This window comes from Pseudorasbora parva, chromosome 8, assembly GCF_024679245.1.
Source record: "Pseudorasbora parva isolate DD20220531a chromosome 8, ASM2467924v1, whole genome shotgun sequence".
Classification (NCBI taxonomy): Eukaryota; Metazoa; Chordata; class Actinopteri; order Cypriniformes; family Gobionidae; genus Pseudorasbora; species Pseudorasbora parva.
In genome coordinates this window covers 17,753,050-17,765,207 of record NC_090179.1, presented here as the reverse complement: position 1 = coordinate 17,765,207, position 12,158 = coordinate 17,753,050, and the positions used below count along the sequence as shown (strand labels likewise).

Here is a 12,158-nt window from a genome sequence, read left to right as displayed (position 1 = left end):
CCTATCATTTTTTGCACCTCTTTATAGGTTTTCCCCTCTCTAATCAACTTTTTAATCAAAGTATGCTGTTCTTCTGAACAATGTCTTGAACGACCCATTTTCCTCAGCTTTCAAATGCATGTTCAACAAGTGTTGGCTTCATCCTTAAATAGGGGCCACCTGATTCACACCTGTTTCTTCACAAAATTGATGACCTCAGTGATTGAATGCCATACTGCTCTTTTTTTGAACACACCCCTTTCAACTAATTGCCCAATTGCACAGCCTTAAGAGCGTGCATATCATGAATGCTGGGTCTCATTTGTTTTCTGAGAATCTACTGAACCTACTGGTAACTTGTTTGCCACGTAGCAATAAAAAAATATACGAAAAACCTTGATTATTCTGGTTAGTCACATTGTACTGCTATTATTTTGAACAAGACTGTATATCTGTATTAGCTGAGATCGATAGCGATGGGCTTCTCCACGCTTGAGGACGTCACCGCTTTGTGTGCGTTCATCATTCTTTAGCTCCGCCCACTCGATACGTCTCCAGGCGCTCGTTTTTTTCCGGAAAGACTCGGTACAGCCTATATTTCTTTTATAAATATAATAAAACTAAAGACTTTTCGGAGATATGAAGGATGCAATACTACTCTATAGGTACTCAAGATTGACATGAGATTGACTGAAACTGAGTGTTTCACCCCCCCTTTAAATCATTCCAAAATTGAGAAAATGTCTAGCACCATTTGATTGCAGATACCACTTGGTTTGATTTTTTATGTTTTTGATTTTATATAGACTCATTTAAATACCTTTCAAAAGTTTGACGTCAATATTAATTTTCTTTCTTTTTTCTCACCAAGGCTGCATTTTTTTTAATCAAAAATACTGTGGAATATTACAAAAGGTTTAAATGACTGTTTTATTATTTTTAAACACACACAAAAAGCTGTTTTCAAAACTTTTCCACGGAATTGAATTACATTCACAAAATCTAAATGGTTTGAAATTATTTGTTGTAATTTTGTCTGTGAACTTAAAATAATTTAGTCAAAACTACTAAAAAATTCATGTCATTCCAACTATATAAAGTGGGATAAAGAGGGGTATAACTAACGACCAAATTAAGACTCTGAGACAGTGTCAAACTAATGTCCTTTCTTTATTTCTAAATGTATAATCAAAGATAAGTGTAACATTTGTAGCATGCGAGTAATGATTAAGTAAAACACGTATCATCACTGCAGGCATTATAGCACAGAAGCAATTTACTAAGAACAGCTTATAACCACAAGGTCTACACTTCAAGATAATGGTCTTTATCTTGAATGATCGAATGATCTTGCAAACCCTCACTTACAGCGCTATCGGCAGCTGCGGGCATTCATGTAAACAGAACGGTGGAGCAAAGTATTTCAACTTTTCAAATTAATTCCTTTGAAAGTTAAGCTTCCAAAGGCATGAACTAAAAATGCACCAGACTGAACACGCGCTGTAAATGTATGCCGCGGCCGTGATTACCTCAGCTAATCTGACTCCTGCTGCGTTTGTGCCGTGACACTCGCTCGGCTCACTCACATTATGTTGAACAGACACGTTCGGTTTTTAATTGTAGTGTCTGTTCTCTAACTGAACTAAATGATTATATGAAAATGAACACAATGGTAGGGGCATTGCCGCGGTCGGTAAGTGATCCAGTGATCCAGTAGCAGTGGCTTTGGGAGTGGCCTCGTAGTTCAGTGAAGCAAGTGCATTCTAGGAGTTGTTGTCTTTAATCCACATGAGCCAAAAATACATTTTATGGCTTTTCTCAGCCTAGAAAGCACCAAATTGAAAAAAAATTCACATTTCTAATACATAAATTACCCATTTTAAATACACATTCATCTTCCCAGCGCTTTAGTGCCCCTTTAAAGGTGCACTATGCAGCTTTTGTCCACTGGAGGGCGCCTATGCAAAACAAATGCGTAGTTTGATGACGCAAAGTGTGAGCGCAGCATCTTGGGAGATGTGGTCTTCTCATCACAGCCGGTGGAAAATATGACTCGGGCAGAAATCACGTTCATGCATGCGGTTATTAACGTTACTGTAGTCTAAAGCAGAGCAGGACCGAGTGTTATGGACCTGAGCACAGCTGCTGGAGCAATTGTTAAACAAATACCCCCCTCGCGAATACCGGGACTTTTATTATGACGGGACGGGACTCATTTGCCGGGCGCCTGCACAGATCCCCTCTTCCGGTTATGATTTTGAGGTAATGGAGCTCTGTTTATCATATTAGATACATTTAAGTGTGTTTAAAACGATGTTATGACTTCACTCCGTGCGTTCAGTTGTTCACACTGCTAAGAGTAAAGCGCTCATGCCAAATAAAAGCCGAAACCGAGGGGAACGCAGATATGACGCAATTGACAGGCGACTCTCTCAAATGCAATGCTGCAACGTCCCTGTCCTTAGTTAAAATAGCAATTTTCTCAAAATTTACAAATAGTTGGAAACATCTGGGATATTGTTGGTACTCAACTGAACAAAATATATAACACTGGCCTAGTGGTTTTTGGATATTTTACTGCAAAAATACTACATAGTTCAACTTTAATGCATGTCATTTATTCATGTGATGTTAATGTTGAGCATCATTACCCCAGTCTTCAGTGTCACATGATCCTTCTGAAATAATTCTGAAATGCTGATTTGATGCTCAAGTATTGTGACCCCATACTGTATATTAACTTAAAAATAAAGTTTTATTTGCAATATACAAGCACACAAAGCTTATTATCGTCATTGCGTTGTTACAAATACTCAAAGAATATAGAAGACCAACAATTATTTATTTAATATTTATTGAGTACAATTAGTTAATTACAATTAGATGAAAACAGATACATTGTGAATACATAAGTTGTGCTTCTAATAATTTAATTTGCATGCTCATGAGGTATATTCAGTATTCAAAACAATAGCATTACAAAAAAGTGTTTTAAAGACATATACAGGATATCTGGAAACTTTGACTAATGGCAGAATGTTCAGACACAGGAGGACCAGAAACCGTGAACAAAAAGGGATTAAATGTGGCGATGAGAGACTTCTTGTGTGTCCTCTAGAGGATAAATACTCATGCTGGTGCTCTAGTTGTATTTAAGAATGTCATCAATCCATTTTCGAAAATAAGGGACACGAGTGTAGACTATTGGAACATTAACATCGCAGTTTTCAAAGCCCCAGGACACGATGCCCACCTGATACCAAACACCTGAGCTCTTGCATATCAGAGGACCACCAGAATCACCCTGTAGGTGACAGACAGAAATCACTGATTAGAATTGCGACAATGTTAACATTGTGTGTTTTTCAAATATTGAAAATTAATAGTTTGTATGTAATATGTGTGTGAACCTGTCTGCATATACCTGGCAAGATGAGGCTCCAGAGGCTCCAGCACAGATCATGGCATCAGTGATTCTGTTTTGACCAAATTCTTGCCTACACTGATTCTGACTCACTATCGGCAGGGTCGCCTGCTGCAAGATGAGAGAAGGCACTAGAAGCAAAAGAAGAATATGAGGCAGTTAAGTGTCTGAAAGGCTGATCAAGGAACAACTGCTGTTTTTTTTATTGTTATTATTTATTACACAATTAAAAATGCACAGGTGGGGGGAAATAGTATTCAACTCTTTTTTTTCTTTTCTTTTTTTGTGAACTTTTAAGATTTTTGTTAAAAAAGTTTTTAAGAGATTTATAATGCAACAAATGAGTTGTATTTCAAACTAATTATGTTCTATTAATTATTTAAGTTACGTAATTATTTCTATTCATCAAGAATTCTGTTTTTTTTTTTATAAAACTGTTATTTTAGACTCAAATGATATTTCACAATCTCATTTTTTAATGCATTTTTGATCATATAAATACAGCCTTGATCAGTCATTAACTTTGAAATTATTCAATTTAAACTTAAAGATTTAAAACATATATGTTAATGTAATAATCACATTAAAGATGATACCTTAGCAATTTGTTTGACTTGAATACGTTCATTATTGGAGCCACGGTTATTCTGTCCAAGGATAACATAATTAACTCCAGCCCTAGAAAGACAGCGGGGAAAGGAATAGCAGGACTAGATGAATACTGTACATTTGTATCAAAATCGAAATACCTGGATAGAATGATTGGATAGATAGATAGATAGATAGATAGATAGATAGATAGATAGATAGATAGATAGATAGATAGATAGATAGATAGATAGATAGATAGATAGATAGATAGATAGATAGATAGATAGATAGATAGATAGATAGATAGATAGATAGATAGATAGATAGATAGATAGATAGATACTTACTGAACTTTACAGTGGGCAGCAGTGAGGACCCAATTGTTGTTGATCAGGGAACCACCACAGAGCAGATCACCATTGGATCTCTGGTTAAAATTTAAAGAACATCATGAGTACATCATTAAACAGAGAATGAGATCCATGACCATTATAATATGATAAGAAATTAGAAGTGGATCCATTAATAAAAACATTAAAAAAACATCTTCTTGCTTTGGAAAATACTTTTTTATATATTTGATTATATATTTAAAACTTGTAACACTACCTGGATAAAGACCTGCCAGGGCCAAGGGAGTGTTTCCCTTCCATTAATAACACTAGGGATCACATCACTTCCCCCAACTAAATTTGCTATATTGTCCCCAGCATTAGGCCGGGCAGCCATTTCCAAAGGCTGAACTAGAGGCACTCCACATCCTGTCAGCAAAGTTCATAAAAAGGCAAAGTGAGAAAAATATCACTAAAAATGTTGTTTAGTTTTCTACAGAACAATACTGAACAATAGAGTTGATTATCCTCAAGATGAATAGCATTTGTATATATATATATATATATATATATATATATATATATATATATATATATATATATATATATATATATATAAATATATATATATATATATATATATATATATATATATATATATATATATATATATATATATATATATATATATATATATATATATATATAACATAAATTAAACATTTAGAAATTAAATCTGTGACCTTTTATCCTAATAAAAACTCACCTAGAGTGGAAGCCACCAAAGCAAAAAAGCTAATGATCTCGATCATGTTGTTGACAAGCGGCTTGTGTCTTGCTGTTGTTTGCTATAAGGTGTCTCTCCGGCTTTATATTCTCTCTAGCATCTATTAAATTTCACAATACATGCAGCTGCTTTCATTCAGTTAGGAGGAGCAAATGAATGTTTGTCTCTGTCATATGAGGAAAAAACAACAATCTCATTCTGATATAGGTTAGTCAGCCAAACAAAAACAATGCAACATCACCTACATTTCTGATAGCAAAAAAAGAGAGACTTCAACTTACTTTCTTGTTTCATGAAGGCATTTTATCATAGAAATAAGTGTGTTGCCTATGATTTAGGCTGTTATTTTTTCATGATATATTATTTAACAAAACCATGAGACAAGATATTGAGGAAATAATACGTTTTATTTTTATTGAGTCATACAGGAAACACTAAAACGCATTAACTGTAAAGCAGATGTGCAAAAAAACTCTCCCTGTGGAATAATTATGAATAATGAGTATAACAGCTAACTGAAAAAGTTACCAGGCTTCACCTCAACTAGGTATTTTGTTGTTATTGTAGCATGACTAACCTTGTAACCACTAAATAATAGCTTACAGATAGAATTACAGATTTGCCAACATAATGCCAACATTGGTTAATATGTAAATGCTAATGCTATTTCGTAAGTGCCATATTGCTTTCGTCACAAGCTAGAAGTTGGTCTCACGTGACACATCAATGTATGTAAACGCTAGTTCATATGAAGCCTGTTTGAGATGCAGCAAGTTGACATAAATCAGATTTTGAATTGATTTCTTATTTATGAACCTGGATGTTAATGTTAAAGGGATTGTTCGATTTAAAATGAAAATTCTGTCATCCTTTACTCACCCTCAAGTTGTTTCAAACCTGTATGAATTTCTTTTTTTCAGCTGAACACGAAGGAAGATATTTTGAATAATGTCAGTAACCGAACAGTTAACTGGAACCATTGACTTCCATAGTATTTTTTTTTTCCTACTATGGAAGTCAATGGTGCAGTTAACTGTTAACAACTTGAGAGTGAGTAAAGGATGACAGAATTTTCATTTTAAAGTGAACTATCCCTTTAAGGTTAAACCACTTCCTCATTGGTTGGGCCAGATGAGGAACCACTTCCTGTCCCTCCAGGAAATCCCTCAGGCATTCCACCCGGCATGCCACCTGCGCCCTGATAGAGCTGGGTGATAATGGGGTTGCACACTTTTTCCAGCTCCTTGTTAGTGCCCATACTCATCCTTTTCTAAAGTCTGCGGCAGGTGTGAGGTGACTCATTGCTTAATCCAGTATGTCCCAGCTCTGTTACTAAAGGCACACTAACAGTTGGGTTCAATGAGGTTAAAGGCACACCTTAAAGGGTTAGTTGACCCAAAAATTTAAATTAGAATATGATTTACTCACCCTCAAGTCACCTGACATTCTTCTTTCAGATGAATAAAATAGGAGTTAAATTTAAAATGTTCTGGCTCTTCCCAGCTTTATAATGGCATTGAATTGTTGGGGCAATTTTGAAGTCCATAAAAGTACATCTATCCATCTTCTCCACACATACATTGCGTCAGTGGTTACTCATTTAGTGCAAGTAGACTTGTGTACCACTGACGACTGGAAGCTAGTTATTTTAGTCTATTAAGTCTTAAATATGGATATTTTTCTTACACAAACGATTCGCTCCAGAAGAGTTTTATTAACACCCTGGAGCCACATAGAGCCGTTTTATGATGGACTTTTGTGGACTTCCAAAAATTCAAAGTCACTGCCATTATAAAGCTTGGAAGAGTCAGGACATTTTAATATAACTCGGATTTTATTAATCTTAAAGAAGAATATCATATACTACACCTAGGATGACTTGGTAAGTAAATCGTGGTCTAATTTTCATTTTTGGGTCAACTCACCCTATAAGAAAAATGAGCTTTACTACTCCCATAGTATATGATTGTAGAAAAAGTATATATGTTTTCATTGAACATTGATGGAGCAACAGATTTTGTGTGAAAATAATGAATATAAATATATGAGCAGGTGGGGTGAAAGGCTCTCCAGAATGGGGCAAAAGGCACAATGTATTGCTACAAACACTTTAGCTAAAAAAAATATGTTTTGAATAATATCAAAGTTATTACTTGTTTAAAATAATACCTTTAGCAACATTTGTAGTATTTAGTTTATTTTATAAAAAGGAAAATATTTATTTTCATTTAAAAATTATATTGTCATTAAATGTTAATTTAATGTAGTGCAATGTAGTCACATTAGATTTAGTAACAATTCATTTTATATTTAAAATGTATAAGCAGTAACAATACATTTTATATTTTATTATATTATGATATGATTAATATATAGGTCTATCATATTGTTATATTATGTCTTACAATAATATATGATATTTACCATCTGAATCTAACCATGTCATGCCAACAACTGGAAAATTATGGAAAATTATAATTTTAATTATTGTGCCCCAACAGCAGAGGCCACCCCCCAAAATCACACTTTTACAAATTCCTCACTTATAAAAAAAAAAAAAAACTGTGCTTTAATTACCTTGAACAAAACATCTAGGTTACACATGTAACCCTCGTTCCCTGTAGGAGGGAATTGAGATGTACGTCAGAATGTGAACCGATGCATGATATTTGCATGCAGGACTCCGCCCCGCAGTGTGGGTATACATAGGAGGTGTCAGCAAACACTGTTTTTCGCTGAGGAGACAAGTAAGTGGTTGATTTATAAAACGGTTACAGTGCTGTCCATACGGAGCAGTACGTTCTTGCCTCATAACAGCCCTTTGCGGCGACCCAGTGCAAGACGTACTACTAGAAACTTAAGGCAGTTGCTGTGCCACTAGAGTTGAGGCCTTGTCCACAGACCCGAAATTGCATGCACGTTGTATGTGGCCCCCCTTCCGGTGGCAGAGGCATCCAAGATCACAACATGCCTGGACGCTTGATCCAAGGGAATACCCACCCTCAGGAATAAAGGCTTCGATTACCAAGTGAGGCTATGACGGCAGCTTGGTGTGACAGCCACATGGAACATGCAGTGTTGCCACACTCTTCTCAGGACCCGGCCATGAAGCCACTGCTGAAGCTGCCTCATATAAAGCAATCTGAGCTGCGTTACTGCAGCTGTGGATGCCATATGCCCCAAAAGCCTCTAAAATAACTTCAGTGGGGCCCCAGTCCTGCTGCTGAGTGTATTCAAGGCAGTTCAACACTGACTGGACGTGCTCCACCATGAGGCACGCTGGCCAGTTGACCAAGTCCGATTGCATACTGAGATAAAAGATCCTCTGCACAGAGGAAAGTTTGCTCTTGTCCCAGTTGACCCGAAGACCAAACTGCCTGAGGTGACTGAGCACCATTTCACTGTGTTCGCACAACTGCTCTCTCGACTGTGCACGGATGAGACATTCATCAAGGTAGATGAGAATGTGAACACCACACTCTCTCAAGGGAGCAATGGCCGCTTCCATGACTTTCGTGAAGGGCCAGGCCGAAGGGTAGGACTTTGTACTGGTAGGCCCGATCCATGAACGGAAACCAAAGAAAGGGTCTGTGTCGAGGGTGAACTGAGACATGAAAGTACACATCTATCATAAGCAAACCAAACTTGGGGACAGATGCATTCGAAAATGTGTTTATGAATCAACATTTTGAATGGCAGCCCGTAAAGGGACCAATTCAAGACTTGCAGGTCCAAGGTTGGCTGTAACCCACCAATTTTCTTGGGGACGGGATGAAGTAAGGGCTGTAGAACCCCAACATCATCTCAGCTAGATGGACCGGCTCAATCAAGCCCTTTGCCTGTAGGACTGTAATCTCCTCCCGAAGCAAAGGAGCATTTTCCACCAGCAACAGTATACCCCTGAAGACGGGGGACACTGGGCGAATGAATTACATAGCCAAGTCTAATTGTGTGGATGAGCAAGCGGGATTGGCTGGGAAGTGCTAGCCAGGCTCCCAGACTCCGAACCAATGGGAACAATGGCACAACAAATGCACCCGCAGTGGGGCAGCGAAGTAGAACACAGGGACCTGACTCACACAGTGGAGTGGCCTGAAGTGGGGTCTGTGTGCTGGTAGCACCCTGGTTGGCGACAAGCAGGTGGAGGAGCTACAATCGCCAAGGCAAGATGTGGCGGATCGCCTCCATCTGCTTCTGTGTAGCCTGTTGGGCAAAGTTTCAACCGTGTTGGCGAATAGCGCAACTGGCGACACGGGGAGTCCAGGAACCGATACTTGATGTTTCCTTCATGTCGGCCAGGTTGAGCAAGGTGGTGCTCCTAGACCACAAGTGTGGCCATCGCCTGACCAACCGTGTGCACCACCACCTTTGTTGCCTGAATGGCGAGATCAGTGGCGGTACACTGCTCATCCTATGGTTGGTCAGGACCACCCTGGGCAATGTTCATTAGTGCCTTGGCCTGGTAGACCTGCAGCAACGCCATGGCATGGAGAGAAGAGGCAGCCTGTACACAGGCTCTGTAAGCCTTTTCCATTAGTTTAGATGGAACTTACAGGCCCGGTATGGGTGATGTGGACTACCCCTCCAATTAGCCACCACCGGACGCAGTTGCATTGAGACAGCATGCTTCACTGGCAAGATGCCCGCGTACCTCTTGGCCTCCCTCGCCATCCAGGTGGAGGGTGAAGGAGGAGCCAGAGAGGTTCCTCATGGAAAACAGGGACCATGTCACCTCATGCACCTCCAGGAAGAAAGGAAGCGGGTTGGGATGCTGAGAACCAGTGCGGGCCACACCGAGAAAACAATCATCCAACCAAGATGGCTCAGGACCCGGTGGAGGGTTCCACTCAAGCCTGACCCACCCGGTGGCCCTGAAAGGCATAGCTGCCAATTAGGGATCTGGCTCGGGCAAAGCCACTCTCCCAGAAGTAGGCAACACAGCTGCATCATCTTCTCCTGTTGACAGCTCACCTTCCGATGCTGCAATCAACAACTGATCGTCTGCCAGCACAACGAAAGAGACAGTTGGTCGCTCAACAGAGGGACCGCCGTGCTCTTCTGGCATCAACACAGGGTGCAATGTGGAGGGAATAGCGGCCCGCAGAGGCTTTCTTGGCAGGAAACGTAATCCTAAAGTCCCTCTGTCTATTCGCCGAAATAGCAATCTCCTAGTTTCCAACGGAGGGAGCATTAGATCGGGGCATAGGGGTGGCTGCTTGCCCTTAAGAACTGAGGCAAACAAGCCTGGACCCTAACACTGCGACAGTCATGTTCCTGCAGTGAGAACATGAACTATCCATGAATGCTGCTTCAGCGCGTTAAATGGCCAAACACGTGACACAGTGATCGTGACCGTCAGCCGACAATAGAGAACGACTTCATCCAGTAACACAATCATTTGCTATTATAGGATGGAAAAAAGCTCTTTTAGATTTGCTGAAGCACACAGGAACAGCTGTGGCGCTGCTGCAGGGACTAGTGCAGCCTGACAACATATAAGGGAAACAGGTCTATTTAGCTCAAATTAATTAATTAATTAATTAATAGAAACATTTTAAAAGAGTCTATTTTACGGACGAGCAAATGACTCGTCCAGTGTTGATTTGAACGGGCCATAACTATCTCTGCAGTGGATATTAATATCCACAGAATAGTGAAGCACTATTTAACAGCCAGGTAACTTAGATCAGCAGTTTAAGACATTACATTCATAAACACATAACACAAGAACCCTTATCTTTAAATACAAACAAAACTTTATTGATTACTCTAACACGTAAAACTAATATCTAACACGAACACACACACACACACACACACACACACACACACACACACACACACACACACACACACACACACACACACACACACACACACACACACACACACACACACACACACACACACACACACACACACACACACACACACACACACACACACACACACACACACACACACACACACACACACACACACACACACACACACACACACGCACACACTTACACGGGTTGCAGAAAAGGAAGTGAGAAAAGTGAGGAAAGAATGAAGAGAGATAAATGATGAAGTCTTAAGTTTCTAGCAATATATTTTTATATGACCTGAAAGAACCACCAATCATTAACTTAACCATCCTATTGGTGCTTGGGCGGTGTTATTCAGTTTGAAGGATTTGGTGCAATTTATATGCAACACACAAGTTCTGTGGGTTTTTCCTGTGGATTCTTACTGTCACTTCAGAGTTCATTTAAAGGTCGTTGAGAAAACAGATCTTTTTTTTTTTTTCGTCTTTGTCTGGTGATCAAACAAAGTATGCTGTTATCTTTGGCATAGTTCAAAGTTTGTCAGGCTGTCAAGTACTTAGCTGATGAGTTTGTGGCTTGACGCCGACTGACCGGCCCCTGGTCTTTCCTCGTGATAGATGATTGATTTTGAGGAATTATATTTGAACAAATTATTTGGAAGATTAGTTTGTGTTTGATGTGCCATCAGTTCTTACAAATATTTGATCAGTGTCTTCCCTACCTTTAGTCTATGGAGGGGACAGAAAGCTCTCAGATTTCATAAAAAATATCTTCGTGTTCCAAAGATGAATGAAGGTCTTACGGATTTGGAACAACATGAGGGTGAGTAATAATTCATGAATTAACAAGCTTGTCTTTTTTTAGTTGGATTTGAGCATCATGGTATATTTTTTCACCTATATATAATGCATTAAATAAATTTATATATAAAAGCTAGGAAAATATATGGGATGTGATGTCATACATCCACTATATATATTAAAATAACTAACATAAATTAATAATTTAAAAGTAAAATCTGTGACCTTTTGTCCTAATAAAAACATAGAAGCCACCAAAGCAAAACAGCTAATGATCGAGATCATGTTGTTGACAAGTGGCTTGTGTCTTACACTTACAGATGACATGTTTGTATGTCATCTGTCATATCTGTCAAAACTAAGTAATTCTGATACAGGTGAGTCAGCAAAATGAAAACAATGCAACATGACCTATATTTCTGAAAGCAAAAAAGG

At 38.8% G+C, this 12,158-nt stretch overlaps 1 protein-coding gene across 1 annotated transcript; it reads right to left on the bottom strand.

Moving 5' to 3' along the window:
- Positions 1–3,121: 3,121 nt before the first annotated feature.
- LOC137084483 (chymotrypsin-like protease CTRL-1) lies at positions 3,122–6,371 on the bottom strand. The gene is made up of 6 exons (XM_067450758.1): positions 6,222–6,371; positions 4,342–4,421; positions 4,000–4,081; positions 3,906–3,924; positions 3,404–3,534; positions 3,122–3,283 (listed from the first exon to the last, which is right to left on the bottom strand). The coding sequence occupies exons 1-6, from the start codon at positions 6,369–6,371 to the stop codon at positions 3,122–3,124; spliced, it is 624 nt and encodes a 207-aa protein (XP_067306859.1).
- Between the last annotated feature and the right edge of the window lie 5,787 nt (positions 6,372–12,158).

Coding starts and splice junctions, on each gene's coding strand:
- LOC137084483 (XM_067450758.1), bottom strand. CDS start 6,371: ATGGGCACTAACAAGGAGCTGGAAAAAGTGTGCAACCCCATTATCACC. Junction 4,422..6,221: donor GCCCAACCAATGAGGAAGTG/GTTTAACCTTAA, acceptor AATTTTAACCAG/AGATCCAATGGTGATCTGCT. Junction 3,284..3,403: donor CTGGAGCCTCATCTTGCCAG/GTATATGCAGAC, acceptor TGTCACCTACAG/GGTGATTCTGGTGGTCCTCT.